Source organism: Falco cherrug, chromosome 1 (assembly GCF_023634085.1).
Source record: "Falco cherrug isolate bFalChe1 chromosome 1, bFalChe1.pri, whole genome shotgun sequence".
In the NCBI taxonomy this organism is placed as follows: Eukaryota; Metazoa; Chordata; class Aves; order Falconiformes; family Falconidae; genus Falco; species Falco cherrug.
This window is the reverse complement of record NC_073697.1, coordinates 76172561-76191427: the sequence shown is the minus strand read 5'-3', so window position 1 is coordinate 76191427 and position 18867 is coordinate 76172561. Positions and strand designations below refer to the sequence as shown.

Sequence of the window (18867 nt, the reverse complement as noted above, 5' to 3'; positions counted from 1 at the left end):
TTTTTTTTTATTATTATTTATCAGCCTTATAGGTTGACAGTGTTAATGATGTAATACTGTTGATAGGTAACTGCTTTTTTCTTAGAGATGTACTGTAAGGTTTAAAAACCGTTCTAGTGGTTGGAAGGATATCTTTATGCCAGAAAGAAAAAGTGAGCTCACGCTAAATGCAAACCTTCTGTGTTCTCTGTAACAGATTGCCTTGTCCCAAAGCAGCTAGCTGCCTGCTTACCATGGGAATACAGACATCCTCTTCATGCTTAGGGTAACAAGGTATTTTTTCATTCAGAGCATATTATAATCCTTAGCAAGGAGATTCACCCAGCATTCAATCAAACCCAAACCTCGCTCAGTCTTCAAGACTCAATTTCAGTCAAGAAGATGAAGCCAGCTGATTCTGAAACAGTTCAGGAAGTAGTTGCTGCCTCTGCTGTATGCCCTGCTACCAGCATGCAAAGGAGAAGTGGTAGGAAAACATTCCATGCCTTGTGTTGCAGGAACAAAGAACATTTTATATTTCCCCAACATTTTTGTGAGGGTAAAAATAAACAAACAAATAAATAGGAGGGGAAAAAAGGGAGAGGGTGAGAAGGAGGAGAAATAAGGAAGAAAAACTGAAAACCTTTGAACACAGAAGTTTCATCTTCATTTTTACTTTTCATTTCCCAGAAATATTCCAGGGCCAGACCGCACAGTATTCCAGGGTAGAGTGCTTCGAAAAGTGGTTTAGCTGTGTAAATTAGCAGTCTGTATAAAATATTTGAAACTGACTCCTGAAAACTCAACCATTAAGTTGCAATATGAATTCTGCTTTACAATCAGCCATTTTTGTGGCTAATAAACAGGATTTATGAGTTTGTTTGTTTTGGGAAACTAATGAGTTCTGTATGTACATACTTGCTACTTCGTACAGTTGAACCTGTGGGATTTCATCTACTTCCAGGCTCAGGTTTCCTGCCTTACACGCCATGCATAATACAGTATATAGTGAAAGAAGCCTTTTTAAGTTTTATGTGCATGGAGAATTCATTTTTATCTGTTTTGGTACAACAGACTTAAGATGAATTCTTTCATGACAGCAGGCCAAAGTTTAAAATGCCAGTCACATTAAAAGACCAAATGTTTCAGCCAACTGATTAATTATATCCTTTTCTTCTACAGCTAATAAATTAGCTCCTTCAGAAAAGCCGAATATCAAATATGCATGGAGCAGATATAATAAATAAACAAATAAGATTTTTGGTTAAGTATTTCTTTCAGAATTTGTTTAGTTATACAGAATAAAAACAATCTGACTTTGCTAATATGAATCAGCTTGGTAACAGTAAGCAATTAAATTTATTATTTTTATTTCTGCAGCAAAATTTCAGGATGCTTCTGAAGGCTGTGTTAAATGGCATAACAATAAAGAATTTAATTGTATTTGCACTGATCAAAGTGGACTGGACAGTCTCTGACCTGATTACTAATTGCCTTTTCAGGAAGCTTAAAGAAAATAACACACAACTAATTTCCACATTGCCAGAACATCAAAATTCACCTAACACACCTTCATTTAGATAAGAAAACAACTAGCACATAGTGTTTTCTACTATAAATTGCTTGCAGTTATGATAAGGAAAGCCAAAGCCAACTCCTAGAAAAAATGCACCTCTTCCACCACCATCACCCCACCACCTAATTAGGGAATGCCCTTGAGAACTAATTGCGTCTCTGAGACTCCCACTGGGGCTTTAGACTGACAGGTACTTTTCCATTCACTTTTTTTCAGTGAATTCAAGGCTTTTTCATCCCTTCCAAATTAGAAAGATGATAACCTCCACAAAACATTCTGAACACAGGTTTGCACTCTGACAACAAACAAAGCTACTGGCCTCGTGGCAGCAGTTGCGTTTGGTGGGTAGGATGTCCCTGTTCATTAACCATGATACATTACGTGGTGCAGATCAACATCAGAGATGCTTATCACTGGGCACAGCCAAACCTTTGTTCATTTCTGTACTTTCAAGAACTGAGACAGGTATCAGATCATAAAATCTTGAGAAATTACCCTAATTGAAGGACACAGAGACACTGAACAACAAACAGTTGCAGCAAACAGCAGCAGCAAACCCCACTTACTGAGTCATGAAATTCCTTGTCCTTGTGAAATGGAAGAAAGAAAATATGGCTTTTATCTCTCCTTTTCCAGTGAAAAACCAAGGGAAGGAACTCAAGCTTTTCTCCCAATACAATCCAAAACACAAAACTAACTTGCTAATTCTCCTGCTGCTGACACATTTTTCATGGATTTCAGCTTAATTTTTTAAAATCACGATTAAGATTTGTGGTGATCTGCTATCCCTGACCAAATTACTTCAAATAAAACAGCTTTTCAACTTACATGAGAGCAAAAAATAGTCTTGAGTCATAACAACCAATTGCTCAGAGCATTCCTCCTCCTTTTGTTCACCTGCTAGACAATTTTTCAATTTGCTTCAAAATCAATCACTGGGTTTACTCAGCTGGTACTGACCATCACAGAAACATTAGAGCACCAGAGCTGTTTATGCCACCATGCAGACAAGCATCAAGCGTACCAAAGCCCTAAGCTTGTGTACCTGCCTAATTCTGTGAAGTACAAGCTGTCCCGTGGAAGTCAAGGTTACCAAATGCAGTCTTTTTTAGTCGATTAAAGAGGGTGGCATGAAGCTAAACATATGCTTCAGTCTCTGCAGCATCCTAAGATGAGAGAAACAAGCTTGTCAATAATGGAAACAACAGAGTGCCAGACTTTCAAAGGCAATTCAAGAACCTATATTCAAGCCATATTTCCACATATGCTCAGCTACAAACACACTCGGGATTTTCAAGCACAGCACATGAAGCTCTTTTGACAATTTTGCCCAATACAGCAGAGCGAAGGAGCAAGGAGTAAAAGAAGAATGAAGGCTAAGGGGAAGGTGGTCTCAAAGCAGTCAAAGGCATTCACTTTTTTATTTTGGGAGCCTACCAGAAGCCACATGAGACAGACAGCACCCCAGAAGAGGTCTGCAAGAGAAGTCTAGCTAGATGAGCAGCCAGGAAGAGCTTGAAACCAGGGGTGAGATGGTGGTTTCTGGGCTGAGGAAGGGAACAAAACCAGCAGCCTCAGGCCACATGCAGGTTCAGCAGCTGGAGGACACAGAACACAGTATGACACAGGTAGAGGGCCAAGGAAGCCAGCAAGGGCAGTGTGGCACCTCAAACCTGAGCAAGGGACTCACTAGTGAGGGACAAGTCAAGGAGACAACTGAAAACAACAGGCAGTCTCTCTAAAAATGTTAATTAACTAGCAACAGAAGCCTCAACAGTGTAGGAGGCACAGACACATTTGCAAGGGTGTTTTCAGTCTCATTTAATTTCAGTATACACCCACAGATCACAACAAGGGGGACATATTTTCCAGTGGTTCATCCTATTTCTGAACATATTGAATTTCTTTGACATGCTACTGACACGATTTAATTGCCCAGTTCATCCCTCATGCTACCCCTTCCCCCTGCAGAGCATGCTGCCTGAACATCACTAAAGGTATGGATGCCTGTAGACAGGTGTGTGTGCAATTACTTTGCTCGTATCTCAGATGGTCTGACCCCAAAAAACTCCAGCCTGGAAGCACTGAAACTCTATCAGCATGGTGCTGTGCCCTAGCTAATTATCTTTGCTTTGAGATGAGGAGGAGAGCCTAGGGCTCAGTGTCGTGCTACCACGTCTGCATAGCTTTCAAATGCCTTGCGTACTGCCAGCTTGGAGGGCAGACAGAAAAGCTTGCATCTGTCTGTAGCTATCAACATGCTCTAGGAAGTTCATCTTTGGCACACAGGCAGCAGGTTGTACATTGCACTACTGCTGCACCCACCGGGCTGTTGGAGGAATCAAAGCATTTCTTTCCACCTCCACAATCTACAGGCAGTGGGACTCCAGTCTCTTTCTGCCAAGAAGCAATTGCTTCAGACACTATCCTGCCCCAGAGGAGAAAAAACAAAACAAAAAAAGAAAATCATGCCATGTTGCCGTCAGTAGCAGAAGTGCTGGAAGTCCTCATCATAAGAAGGCTGTCATTACAACCCAACTTGAGACCCATCGCTCTGCATCACTATGGCACTTTGCAGCACTGTATTTATACTTCATGCCAACATATTGGGAGCAGAGCACTCTCCCTTTCTTTTGCAGCTCTGCCAAGTGTCATCATCTGCATAAGAAATACAGTTCCAAGAGTTTTTACTGTGTAACAAACATCATCTGCATGTGGAAACCAGCAGCTACTTCTCTAGTTTGGAACTAGCCCTAACAACACCAAAATGACAATAAAAGCCAAAGAAAAAGGCTAAAATTATGCCACAGGAGCCTGGAGAACCACAGACACCTAGTGAAACTGATTTGCTGCACTGCTGCAGATACCATGGTTAAAGGGTCAGCTCTCACCTATTGATTTTCGCACTCACTTATTCATTTTCACAGTCACTGTTCAGGTTGATACTTGACCTCTAAAATCCCCCAACACAACCTGTATTTTTTGGTTCTGCTTGTTCATGTAACTCAAACGGCTGCTGACCACTAAGCGTTCCCCAAAACTGACCTGCTGATCCAGAAGGGAGCTGCTCCTTCCCTTCCACCACCTCTCATCCCTTCTCCCTGAAACTAGTAGGGCTGCTGCTGGGTACCAGACAAAACTTTGCCAGCCATGGCAGGTTGTGAGCAGGAGGAGGTATATGAGATAGAACCTGCATCTAGCTGCTGCCCACTGAAAAATATAAATTCTTTAGGATGGAGCAATGTCAGAAAGACAGAGTGATCAGATAGCATTCACCTTAATTAGACTGAGTACCAAAGGAAGACAGGAACCCACTTTTCACTGTATCCCTGCTGGAGGAGGGAATGCAATGATGAACAAAAGAGAAATTCACTTAAGGGGAAAGCTTTCTGTATGCTAAAAAGGGAAAGTACAATAGCAACCTAGTTTCTAGTATGTACAAATGTCTTAAGAGTCAGTGATCACTATATGAAAGATAAAGAATGAAGAGCCAGAAGGAACAAACAAGCTCAGGCAGGGATTGCTGTATGGGAGCTGCTGATTTCTTCCAACTGAGGTTTCTGAAAGAGACTTTGACCGCTGTGTAAGCACAGCCATTTTGCACAGGCAGGCACGGATCTGCTCTGCAGTGAAGGCTCAGTCACAAGAGATTGCGATGGACATTTTTTACCCCAGGATTCCCTGAAATGGGCAGCCTTCATATCTGTCATGTGCTCCAAGGAGACTGGAGCAACACCAAGATCACTATCAGCGCGTCCCTGGCCTGCACTTGCTTCACACATCTCCAATCAACATCATTTACAGAGGGAGGCCCTTCTTAACTCCCACTGCCACGGCTCTTCTCCGAGGTCAGAGAGAGAATGTCCGGACACACCAAACAGTCTTTAGGATATGCTACGTGATGTTTTCTGGAACTGCATAGTCTTGGCATTATGCTGAACATCTATATAAACAGCAGTGCATCAAGATTTGGGGAGAGTGCAGAGCTCTGTTTCATGTGACAATGCACAGGTTGCAGAGCGCATGCCAAACCAGCTGCATGGGCTTCCTGAACTACCAATGGGTCAGGTTCTCTCTTTTTCATAAAAGGGCAGATTATTTACTTCTTAGTTTGGTAACAAAGACTACACCTGGAATTAAAAAGGGTTACAGCTACTGGTAAAATCGGTAATTTTCAGTCCAACTATTCTTAACTAGAGGAATCCCTCCCTAACAGTTTTTATAGGAAGAAATTGTGTTTATTCTCAGGCCAAGATCTCAACTGGTTTAAAAAAATGCCCATACCAAGCCCTGAAAATATTCCAAAGGAACCCTAACGTAATAATGAAAAAAACATTTCTCATGGAAAGCTTCAACAGGAGAGAATACAGAGGTTGTAACAGAGCTTGTAATTGTCTTCACGGTAGACATGCAGCAAAATGGCTCCAGATTCAAAGTTATTTTTTAATAACCTGTTGGCTCATAAGCAGCTTGACCTACTTTCTTCATAGTTTACAAGAAGAACACCCAGGCATGTGCTCTCTTGGTACCATTTTGCAACAAATACCCTTGTACGTACTTTGGTAAGTGAACAGATAACTCCTCCAGTCCTGCATAGCTGGTTGACCATTCAACTGTAAACAAAGGCCCACCTACCCCTTAAACTAATCTGAACCCAATGAGAGTCACCAGTGCCTTTCATAGCAACTCAATTATGCTGTATTTTCTAGGCCATGAAAACAAAAATCTGTTTTCTTCAAACTTTACAAGAGCTTCCTCTTGCCATAACAGCCAATCTGGCATTTTTCAAATAAGAATTTCTTTTCCCCTAATCAAAATCATAATGGGACTATAACTGGAGCCTATTGCGCAATACAGGCAAACAGTTATGAAAACACATCACAGTTAGACTGGCTTTTGCAGAACTGGGTTCATAAGTTACACCAGTAGGGTTTTTTTTCTAAAACAAGAAAGCTTGGTGGGTAAACCTGCTAAGTAATGATAACTATTTCATTTCCACAGAAATTACTGGGGAGATTTTGCATTTCCTGTGGGAAGCAGGCACAAATTAAACTTTCCACAAACAGCACTGTTCACAAAGTACATTGGAAGCTCCCAGCACAATGCACCAGTATGACCTTTGTGAGGACAGGGATGTAGAACAGCAAAGATGCAATTTAAATAAAATTTCCACTTAAACAGTGATTTCTGAGAAAGAACACAATACATACAGATCATGAGTCAGACCCCGTGAAGTTTAAAAGACCCAAACGAAAGCACAATGATGACCAGAAAAAAGGGACTTTCTAAAACAATGGCATCTTCCTACACAACATTTCCTGAACCCTATCCTTGGGCCTCAGGCAACTTTACTGAACGAGGAATGTATTTTACACAGCCCGCACACAACCTGATTACAGCTGAAATGTCTGCACTTAAGGGAAGGCACTGAGTTCTTCTCTACTGCAGCCTCAAAAATCTGTACCGCCCCAAACAGGGAAGAAAGAAAACACATAGTCATGTTCTCCATCCTCCAGGCTATGGCTAAACTTCACCTCCACTGCAGGCAAGAAAAGCTGAAGCGAGACCTCCGGACAAGAGAGCGAGGACTTTGTACCATCCTCCACTAGGGATGCATGTCAGAACGCACGTTCCTCCTCTGCATCATGCCATCACATTTGCTGCTCTGCTGTAAAGAGCAGATCTCTAGTAACCTTTACCCACCCACTCTGCAGCTTCTTAAGAAGACAGGAAGAAGACGCATCAACTACCTGCAGCAAGAGAAAAGAACTGCCACTGACATATGCTTAGGGAACAGGACCAATCCCCTATTCCACTAATACCACTGACTGTCTGATACGGATGAATTAGATTGAGAAATCATTTGACAGACAGTTGTGCAAGTTTCAGCTTTCCAAAGCAGAACTGATGTTCTTTTTTATGACTGATCAATCACTTGAAGGGGTTGGGGGGGCAGAGAGAAAGAAAAAAGAAAGAAAAACAGAAGTCTTCCAAGTTGTGTGCTATGATGCAGAATAGAAGTTAAATGTTAGCTGTTACTTGCAAACTGGCTCATTTTTTGATGGGCAATTACTTAATGAGAAGCAGAAACTTAGACAATGTGTGCTTTGGACCCAATGGATATTCAATTTAATCAGCAGATGAAGTTGTTGGAACTTTCCTGAGTCCATTGGAATGAAATTGCCAGAAACCACTCTAGCTAAACAGAAGCACTGTGTTATAAAGAGACTGCAGCTATTGTCTACAAGCTTGTCCAAAAGAAACCAGCTGATCATTTCAGTTTATGTTCAGCAGATTTAACTGGATTAGAAATTCATAAATAGTCCAGACTTTACTGAACACATAAGAAACAATTTTCTGTCTCTTGTAACAGAACTCCACATCTGGGAGCACTCTGGGAGCAGGTGAGAGCTGAAGTCAAAGGAAATACAGAACGAAGCAGGTAAAGTAAGAAACAGAGAGGACTGGTTATGCTTACTGCATAACCAATTACCCAGAAAGAAAGCACATTGAAGGATGGAGATTTAACCTCTCACTTACCCTGGTAAAGCTCAATGAACCTGGGATGTAAGGCAGAGGTGATAATCCCATCTGGCAACTCTCTCAAAAATAATTTCAACAGACTGGCTGCTGAGTACACATCACCATCTTTAACAAGTTCCACCTCTTCTCCACGCTCGTATTGCAGACGCAACTGTTCTACCATTTTCATGCTGCCATTTACCCTGAAGAGGCCTTCCTGTGTCATACCTGTAATCATATATTGCGTATGAGATTGAACTGAACTAAGACATCCCCAGTGACATGATGAAACAACAATGAATACAACACAGTTTTTTAAAAAATACTATTTTCCCCCCAGAAACCTCCTCTAGTCAAGTAATTGGATTATGATAATTAGCAAATACTAACAACCAGATCTTGAGGCCTGGGATACTCTTTAAGAACCCACAAAACTCAGTGGCATTGCTGTAACCTCACACCTTACAGAAATCAATTGAGACAGGCACATTTTGCATTGGTATATTTCAACAGAAAAGGATCCAGGCTCTACAAAACAGTTCTGTTGTTTCACTTTTGCAAGTAGCCCATCACCTTGAATGGGACTCTGCCAAATTCACACACATGACTACTTCCAGCTTCACGTTTTAGGGTGACAGCTTCTTACCTGTGACCATCACAAAGCAAAAACATCTGAATACGTGCTGATTGCAGCACTAACTCCATCGTGAGTGCTGCAACTTTATGACAGCAGAAAATCTCAGCAAGCAAATGTGTATTTTGGACAGCACAAAGCCCAAAGTATTTCACAATGAAAAAAAGGTATCAATGACTTCAGGCCAGACACTTCACATGCAGTGAAGGAGATGCAGAAAGGTTTCCACAGAGGAAGCCAGATGAATCATACTGTATCAAACATCACTTTCTAGGCATATGCTGAGATACAAAACCTTCAGCGAAGTGCCAAAAACTGAACCCAGTAAATCAATTTTTCTTAGAACACTTTCACCTTAAACATTCTGCCTTTTCTAATACCGCGTCTCAAGACCTGCTTATTCTTCTTCAGAAGTGTAACACTAAAAGTATCAAATTATATATGGTTTTGATCAGTTCAGAGTAGACATCATGAAACAGCAGTCTGATAGAACACCTCCAGTCCAAGAAACCGATACTGATGCAGCAGAGTTTGCAGAGAGAAATAATCTCTTTTATTGGACCAGGAGACAAACTATGTAGTAAGGGGAAAAAAATGGACAACCACTGAAGCATTTTACTTAATTAATATCAGATACTGCTTACAGATCTTATATGCCTGTAATCACAGCAAAACGCATTCTTATGTGGCATGCTGTACTGCCATCTTGAGGGCAGCAGAAAACAAAAAATATTTTCATTTCTGCAGCACTAAGCGAGCAAAGGACATAGTCCTCACACAGATAAAACTTCCTTTTCTCTTCCTCAGTCATTTATGGAAATAAAGGCTAGAACATACTATACTCCTAAATTCAGCATAGCAAAACTTGGCTTCACCTATGAATTTGAAAACAGGCCTCTTAATGCAAATTTAGTTCAAGGATGTAGCTGCCCAACAGTCAGCTCAGCTTTTTCAAATGGGTAGTCAGTTTCTCATGAGCTGGAAGAGAGACTCTGAAATGTTCTGGCTTTAAAAAGCCCTACAATGTGTATTAAAACAACTTCTCTGAATAGAAGTTTTAAGACAACACCATTATTCACAGAACACTCTGCCTCCAAATAGTTTGAATTCTTACCTGGGCCTCTGTTAAAAATGTCTTCACAGTTAACTTCACCATTAATTCACAAAACAAACTTTATGCAAGCTAAGGACACCCGTTTCAAGAACTCCCCACGTGAGGGGGCATCTTTGAAATCTTGCTTGCACTTCTGAGAAAAAGAATGGATTCTGTCTGTACTGGGGCTGGATAATCACCTTGGCATTCAGAAGCCTAGTTAATCTTTCTGCACAGTAGAGGACTTGGCCTGTTTAGTTCATATTTGGGACACAGTCATGAGGGATTCAGATCCTTTTATAGAACACAGCACAGCCCACAAGAGTGGTCAAAGGTGCTTATCAGCTTCTGGATTTAATTGACCCCTAAATGATGCAAAAACTTGTTCCATCCTTGCTCTTTTGGTGTTCTAGCAGACCACTTCAAGGCAAGTTGAAGTAGATCAAGCAAGATGATGCTGTGTGAAGGTAGGATCACATTTTAAATTTGCACTATACCTTAATTCAAGCTAACAAAAAACTCATGTTTGCATCTACCAGCTTCTGAGGGTCTATCAAGATACAGACATAGAATCTAAGGTTCTGCAACTGGATTATCATTACTAAGGGGCTAAAAGAAAAACCTTAGTGTAAAACCAGATGCAGGTTCTTAAAAGATGAAATTACCTCCACAAAATCTTTTCCATTGCTGAACAACTGCCACAGAATACATCTGTGCACCAACGGTGCTCTAGATTTCTGCAAAGAGATATGTTTTAACAATAGGAACTAAAGTTCCATTAAACGAATGAAAGAGAAGCTAAGAATTGTACACCTGCTTCCTTGGGGAATTAATAACAACTGGAATATATCTGAAAACCTGCAAGAACACATATTCCTATTCAGTAATGTTCTCTGATGGGTGTGTGCGTGTATGCACATGAATATCTCTATATAGATAGATATGTCTTCTTACTGTCAGAAAGCGTTAAAGACAAATGTTTTGCAACTAGAAAATTACACATACCTTCACAAATGAAACATCTAATTTATAAACTGTACAGCTTGTTTATGAGAGTGTGCTGCTTCATAACACTGTAGTTTACCTTTATAAACATCCTACTAAAAAGCAAGTTCAGAATGGAGGTAGAAAAAGAAAGCAGCAAACCACACACAGTAATAACTATACGTGTAATAGGACATAAAAGAATAACTTGCCTGTGGTTAGTGCCACAACCCTGTTTAGCCCCTATACAACCAAAAATATGGATCCCTCCCTCCGAAATACATAAAGAGCGCTACTAAACAAAAGTGATTCCATCAAGCTTACCATGCTGGGTGAGGTACTCAACTATATTCCACACAATTATTGGGATGCCGTTCTTGCTCAGTCCCTGCTGCTGGAGCTCCAGAAGACTCACACCAAACACCTTCGGACAGGTCGTGTCCCTCTGTTTGTTCAGTGGAAGTACAGCTATCTTTTTCATGTCCTCCTTCAATCTCACAGTTGATTTGCTTTGCTTAAAGGAGCAGAGGAAAAAAAGTGCATGAGTCACATTTGTTGCAGAAGGTTGCAGTCTCAATGTATGCACAGCCATCAAAACTGGCTTCTACGCTCTGGAATAAGGTTTTGTTCTTATTTCCCTTTAATCCACAGTAAAAACTCTGTGCAGTAGGAAAATAAAAAAGAACAGAGAAAAAACTAGAAGAGTAACTAACAGGAGAAGAGTGTAAGTAGTCTGTAGTTAAGATAAGGGAGAAAGACATGCTTATGTATGCAAGCTTGTTACTAAATTAACAAATACTTGGGAATCGCAGGAGACTGCTGTTGTAACTCATGCAGTTCACATGGGTTACAAAAGCAACTGGACAAACATGAACATGAAAAATCCCAATATCCCACCATTAGCTCAGGTTGCCTCCAGGATGCCTGTCAGAGTCTGGGAGACTACATACTCTGGGGAAAGTTCACTGCACCCTTCTCCCAGAAGCTGCTCCCTAGGGATTACTTTTGGCCACTGTCAGGTGAGATCTTTACGGAAAGTCTTATGTTATGCTTGGTATCTGCTAAGCCTGAAATTTAATTACCAAGGTTTTAAGGTTAGAAAGGGACTATGCAATCTAATTACACATAATAAGGAGAGTGGAAAACCCACTCCACAATAAACCCTTAATTGCATACATCCCATAGGTTCTTCTGGAGGCACAACATTCTCACACATTTTGAGTTGCAGTGCCAGAGAAAACATGACAGCATAGCCAATAAAATCCAAGGGAATAACTTAATATAGGATTAATTTATAGAATCAATAATAGGCAGAAATCTAAATCTGCATACAGTGTTGCACATTTGGAAACACAGCTCAAGGCAGAGCAGCAGCATCACCCAGTACAGTTGTGATTTCCAGACACACCTAAGCATTATTTCACTAATACGGACAAACACATACAACTCAGAAAACCTCACTAGGGGAAAAAAGAAAAAGTAAGTTTTTTTATTGATTCATTTCCTCACGTTTCTGACATCACATTGCAGGAACCGTGGGCCACTCCTACCATGGAGATCAATCTTATTTTTTTAAGAAGTCCACCACTAGCATGATGCTTAAAAATAAACTAATCCTTACTGTGTTTTATTACCAGACAGGTAGTAGAAACCTTACACATAGGGAATATTGTGCAGTAACACAAAAAAGAGCTCAGACTCTTGCCTAAGTCTTGGCACTTGACTATGTAAGACAGGTTTTAGCAAGATATGGATCTTTAAACAAATCCTTGAAATCTCTTCATTTGTGAGATGACACTTTTCCTACAGTCTGTAAGCAACATGAACATCTGCATCGGTGCTGCAGTTAAGCAAGACTGTCCTTTCAGATATAAAAGGATCTAGCAGTTCATGTCACTCACTCTGCTGTGGTCTTCCCATTAAACACAGCTATTTGGAGCACACCGTGTTCTATAGTCCCAGGTCCTATGCAACGCTTACCTGATCTTTACAACAGATGTTACTTATATTAATATGTTTTATTATGTGTGAAAGGAAATGGAAATATATAAACAAACACAGTATTATTGTGACCACTTTATAAATATTTATGATAAACAGTACACGCCTCTGTTTGAAACTAAAATTTGACTGACTTGTTAAAATATCAAATTTATTTTTAAAAAAAGAGATGTTCCCATTCAGGATTAAATGAATAATACATGATTTTCACTCCAGGCAGACACATGCCAAAGCAAAAATCATGTAGCCTGGGTTAAATGCAGAAGACAGCAAAAATCCTCTGAGCAGTTTCTGAGCAGATGTGATGCTCAGAGAGCTTTTCCAATTAAGGCCTCCAATTAGCCTCACCATCTTGCTCAGTTACAGGTTTCCAGCCTGTTCCTGCCTCAGCATTCAAAAACCTCAGTCATAGAGTGGGATTCACTTGGGGAAACTCATGATTTAAATTTGCAAGAGAACCAAGAGACATTTCCCATGCCCACAGGCACTGCAGATGAAATTTCTGAGCTTGTTTCAGGATCTGGAGAGGATGCACTAACTAGGAACAAAAAATTCATAGAATTACAGAATGGTTTGAGTTGGAAAGGGACCTTAAAAATCATCTAGTTCCAACCTCCCTGCCATGGGCAGGGACATCTTCGTCTAGACCAGGTTGCTCAAAGCCCCATCCAGCCTGGCCTTGAGCATGTCCAGGGATGGGGCATCCACAGCTTCTCTGGGCAACCTGTTCCAGTGCCTCACCACCCTCACAGGAAAGAATTTCTTCCTAATATCGAATCTAAATCTTCCCACTTTCAGTTTAAAGCCATTCCCCCTTGTCCTACCACTACACGCCCTTGTAAAAAGTCCCTCTCCAGCTTTCCTGTAGCCCCTTTTAGGCACTGGCAGCTGCTCTAAGGTCTCCTCAGAGCCTTTTGTTCTCCAGACCGAACCACCCCGACTCTCTCAGCCTGTCTTCATAGGAGAGGTGCCCCAGCCCTCTGATTATCTTCATAGCTCTGGTCTGGACTTGCTCCAACAGGTCCATGTCCTTTTTATGTTGGGGGACACAGAGCTGGACACAGTGCTCCAGGTATGGTCTCAGGAGAGCAGAATCACCTCCCTCAACCTGCTAGCCACCCTTCTCCTGAGGCAGCCCAGGATTCAATTGAGTTTCTGGGCTGCAAGTGCACGTTGTTGGGCCATGTTGAGCTTCTCATCCATCACCACCCTAAGTCTTCCTCCTCAGGGCTGCTCTCAATCCATTCCCCACCCAGCCTGTGCTTGGGGGTTGCCTTGATTCATATGCAGGACCTTGCGCTTGGTCTTGTTGAACTTAATGAGATTTGCACTGGCCCAACTTCAAGGCTGTCAAGGTCACCCTGGATGGCATCTCCTCCCTTCAGCAGGTTGACCACACCACACAGCTTGGTGTCATTGGCAAACTTGCTGAGCATGCACTCAATCTCACTGTCCATGTTGCTGATGAAGGTGTTGAACAGTGCTGGTCCCAGTACTGACCCCTGAGGAACACCACTCATCACCAGTCTCCATTTGGACACCGAGCCATTGACCACAACTCTTTGAGTATGACCATCCAGCCAATTTCTTATCCACCAAGTGGTCCATCTGTCAAACCCACATCTCTCCAGTTTAGAGACAAGGATGTCGTGCAGGACTGTGTCAAATGCTTTGCACAAGTCCAGCTAGATGACATCAGTTGCTCTTCTCTCATCCATCAACACTGTAACCCCATCACAGAAGGCCACCAAATTTGTCAGGCATGATTTGCTCTTAGTGAAGCCACGTTGGCTGTCACCAATCACCTCCTTATTTTCCATGTCCTTAGCACAGTTTCCAGGAGCATCTGCCACACGATCTTGCCAGGCACAGAGGTGAGATTGAGCAGCCTGTACTCCCCCAGGTCTTCCTTATAAAAAAGGGGCCGCCTTTTCCAGTCAGTGGGTCTTTACCAGACTGCCACAACTTCTCAAATATGATGGATAGTAGCTCAGCCACTTTAACAGCCAGTTCCCTCAGGATCCGCAGATGCATCTTCTCCAGTCCCAAGGACCCGTGCACCTTTCACGTTCCTTAGATGGTCTCAAACCAGATCTCCTCCTACAGTGGGTGGTTCTTCCTTCTCCCAGTCCCTGCCTTTGCCTTCTGTGGCTTGGGCAGTGTGACTGAAGCACTTGCTGGTGAAGACTGAGGCAAAAAAGTCATTTGGTACCTCAGCCTTGTCCATGTCCCAGGTAACCAGGTCTCCCATTTCCTTCTGGAGAGGGCCCACGGTTTCCCTAGTCTTCCTTTTATCACTGATATACTTGTAGAAGCTTTTCTTGTTACCCTTGATGTCCCTAGCCAGATTTAATTCTATCAGAGCTTAAGCTTTCCTATCGTGATCCCTGCCTGATTGGACAACTTCTCTGTATTCCTTCCAGGCTACCTGTCCTTGCTTCCATCCTCCACAGGCTTCTTTTCTATGTTTGACTTTCTGCAGGAGCTCCTTGTTCATCCATGCAGGCCTCTTGGCATTTTTGCCCAACTTTGTCTTTGTTGGGACGCATTCCTCCTGAGCTTGGAGGAGGTGATCCTTGAATATTAACCAGCTTTCTTGGGCCTCTTCCCTCCAGGGCTTTATCCCATGGTACTCTACCAAGCAGATCCCTGAAGAGGCCAGTCTGCTCTCCTGAGGTCCAGGGAAATGAGCTTGCTGTGCATCTTCCTCACTGCCCTAAGGATCTCAAACTCCACCATTTCATGGTCACTGCAGCCAAGGCTGTCCTTGAGCTTCACATTTCCCACCAGCCCCTTCCTTGCTGGTGAGAACAAGGTTCAGTGTAGCACCTCTCCTTGTTGGTTCTTCTATTACTTGGAGAAGGTAGTTACCATCAATGCATTCCAGGAACCTCCTGGGTTGCCTATGCCCTGCTGTGCTGTCCCCCCAACAGATATCGGGGTGGCTGAAGTCCCCTAGGAGGACACCAAGGCTTGTGAACATGCGGCTGCTCCCACCTGCCTATAGAAGGCCTCATCCCCTCGGGTCCTCCTAGTTGGGTGGCCTGCAGCAGACCCTCACTGCAATGTCACCTGTCCCTGCCCTCCCTTTGATCCTGACCCATAAACTCTGGGTCGGCTCCTCACCCACCCCCCCAGGCTCCATGGACCCCAGCGGGTCACTGACAGCAGCAGACACCCCCTCCTCACCTCCCCTGGCTGTCCTCCTCACAGGGCCTGACCCCTTCCATTCCAACACACACAGTTACACAGAGTTATCCAAAACATACATCTAAGCAAAATAAAAATGAAATCCCACCCACAAAACAGCTCCAAAACAAGGAGTTCCACGCTGTATGATCTTACAGATGGAAGATCTGATTTTACACAGGGAAAAGCTGTCCAAATGTTAATGCAACCATTAGCGATCACCAACACTGGAAAAAGCAACTTAATCATCTCTGCACAATGCCGCTGCAAAGTGCCGCCCAGGCATGGCTGGAGTTGAGAAAAGCTATTTATATGCCACAGGGGCACAATTTTCCAGCTATCCAACCACCTCAACTCAACCCTGGGAACGATGCAGAGCAGTTACTTGCCGACTTTAAAAATGGAGAAAAAGAGAAAGAAAGAAAGAAAGAAAAAAAGAAGAAGCCTGGAACGGCCTTCATCAGCCTTCACCTCTCCCAAGGGAGAGGCAGCTGCCGAGAGGGGAGGAGAGCGCTCCGGATGAGGCGAGGGCACCGGGCCCGGGCGCAGGCCGGCCGCTTTCTTCCCCCGCCTCACACGGAGCCCCGGCGGGAGGGAGGCGGCAGCTGGTAGCCAGCCGTCCCCCGCTCCCCACGGCCCGGCCACGCTCCGCGGCCGCTCGCCCAGGAGCGCCGCCGCCGCCCTCCCACCCCCTACTCACGCGTATGGCCAGCGCCCCGGCGCCCATGCCGGCCGGCGGGGCCGGCTCCCGCAGCCTGCCCTCGGCACCCGCCTTCGCTGGGCCCAGCGGCACCCGCCAGGCGGGAGGCCCGGCCCCGGGGTGCCGCCCGCCCTGCCGGCCCGCCCCCGCGGCCTGCGGGGGGAGCGGGGCCTGCCCCCTGCCCCTCCCGCGGGAGCCGCCGGCGGGGCGCGGCGAAGAGGGCTTTCCCTCACGGAGGCTCCCCGGGTCATGGCGGACGAGGGGCAGGCCCTGCGGCTGGCCCGGGCGGGCCCCCCGCCATCCCCCCGCCATCCCCGGCAGCTGCCGCTCGGTGCCGAGCAGGGAGAGGGGACGCGCCACGGGTGTGAGGGCCTGGCCGCCATCAGCAGCGGTCCGCCGCTGGAAGCGCCACGGCACAACCGGCCGTCGGCCAAGAAGTAGTAGCGGGGCTGTGGTGAAAATCGCCAGCAGCTCTAGGCCCTACATGCTTAAAGGTTAACAGAGACGGCCAGCGTGGCGGGGAGTCACGTTAGCGAGGCAAAACAAACACCTGTGCCAGGGCAGCCTCTGACGGCACAGCCAGGCGCGCCAGGGCCCAGGAGAGCATGACGCAGTGCAATATTTGGCCCGAAATTAGAAAGTGTGAAGCAGTGCAGACATAACCCCTCTGAGATTTTCCATGTAGGGCTATGTTGGTGAAATAACAGAAAGGTTAAACTGAAAAGGGGAGGGGGAGGGCACCCACACAGCTGGCGCCTGCCAGCAGTCACGTCACGGTGGGAAGAGGAATTAGTTCCCCCAGCACCCCGCTCCCAGTCGCTGCAGGCTGGAAGCAGTATTTGTCCTAGAAATTTAAAGCACATTCCAGAACAGAGCTGTGGAGTTGCACGTTTCACACGTTTGAACCTTTTTTGTGGAAGAAAAGCACATAACACCACATGCGTATTTCTGTATCCGCCTGTATGCAGCCAATGCTCAGCTGGGCATTAGCAATGGTAGGAGCAAAGGTCTTTGGAAAGTGCCTCTCAGAAATACCTGACTCTCATACAGGGACAAAAGAAAATCTGTCCAAGTAGAAAAAAGGGAAGAAGAAGATTTTATCAGTCTCTCCATTAGAGGGAAAATGCTACCCTGCAGATTGGAGTTTTCATTCAAAATTTATTTTTTATTAAGTACCGCAATCAGAATGTCCTTCCTACTCAGTTTCTGTTTTCCTCTCTCAGCTAGTCTAACCTCAAAAAACAAGTACTTTCTCAGTTTGCGAGTTTACAACAGAAAGTTAAGACTATGGATTAGTGTTTCCTTTTAAGTCCACTATGGGACTCTGAAAGTGAGCTGATGTAACATCCTCACCCTCCTCTATCCCTCTCTTTACTGTAAGCCTCTAACATGCTTTTCGCATAAATCACACACAGCTCTCTTCTTAGTCCTAATTGCAGCTTCACAGTAAAACCCAATGGCATGCTTCAAACTGTAATCTAGAGGGTGAATGATGAGAAACTGCAACTCCCTGGAGGCTCTGAGGGTGAAGAGTTCAGATACGAACCCACAGCAAACAGCAGCTATGGCATTAAGGCTTTTATAAATGTATGTTGACAGGCAGCAGGTACAGTCTCATTCTATAAAAAGGACAAGCACGAGCAGCAGCAGCCCCAGAGCCCGTACTCTGGCTGGATGCAGTATTTTTCCACCACAGCTGTTTATCAGAGCCAGGAAAGTCATAGTTCTGTTAAGTCACTGGAGCATCTGGGGTTGTGACATGCTGGTAACTTCTTTGTGTTAGAAAAGACACTCCTGTACTTGCTTAAAGTCATGAGAGAGCTGAAGGCCAGCACACTCATCTGCTGTGTAGCAAAAGAATGGGAACCACACTGAAACTTCCTCAATGTGTTTGTCTCCTCTTAACTTTTCCTCATCAGCACCCCACAGGGCCAGCTTCCTCTGTGCAGGGCAGGGTAAGATTTACCTGAACTTTTTCTTAACCCCACTCTAGAACTAAGTAGATTCCTTCCTGCCCCTTCCACCCTCCCCAGGGATGTGTTTTTTATATATATCCTGAGGTTCCTCCACTCCCTTCAGTGAACCACCACCCTTCAGGATGACTGTTCAAAAGAAAGGTGTGATGAACAGGGAACACCCCGCATGTACTTCTGGCACCACAGAAATCAGCCAAGACGTGCTCTGGTGTT

General features: G+C 44.2%; 1 protein-coding gene across 7 annotated transcripts in view; it reads right to left on the bottom strand.

Annotated features, from left to right (window-relative positions):
• FAM13A (family with sequence similarity 13 member A) overlaps window positions 1-16812 on the bottom strand; it is a 133844-nt gene extending 117032 nt beyond the window's left edge. For 6 of the 7 annotated variants that reach the window (XR_008730957.1, XM_055702450.1, XM_055702459.1 and 3 more), the window contains exons 1-3: window positions 16679-16812; window positions 11113-11302; window positions 8096-8305 (exon numbers count right to left, since the gene is read on the bottom strand). Coding sequence is in view for 6 of the 7 variants with exons in the window: in XM_055702450.1 (XP_055558425.1) it covers window positions 8096-8305; window positions 11113-11302; window positions 16679-16705 (427 nt within the window). In the remaining variant the exon portion in view is untranslated. The remainder of the gene's footprint in view (window positions 1-8095; window positions 8306-11112; window positions 11303-16678) is intronic. The other variant, XM_055702475.1, reaches the window with a different exon arrangement.
• Between the last annotated feature and the right edge of the window lie 2055 nt (window positions 16813-18867).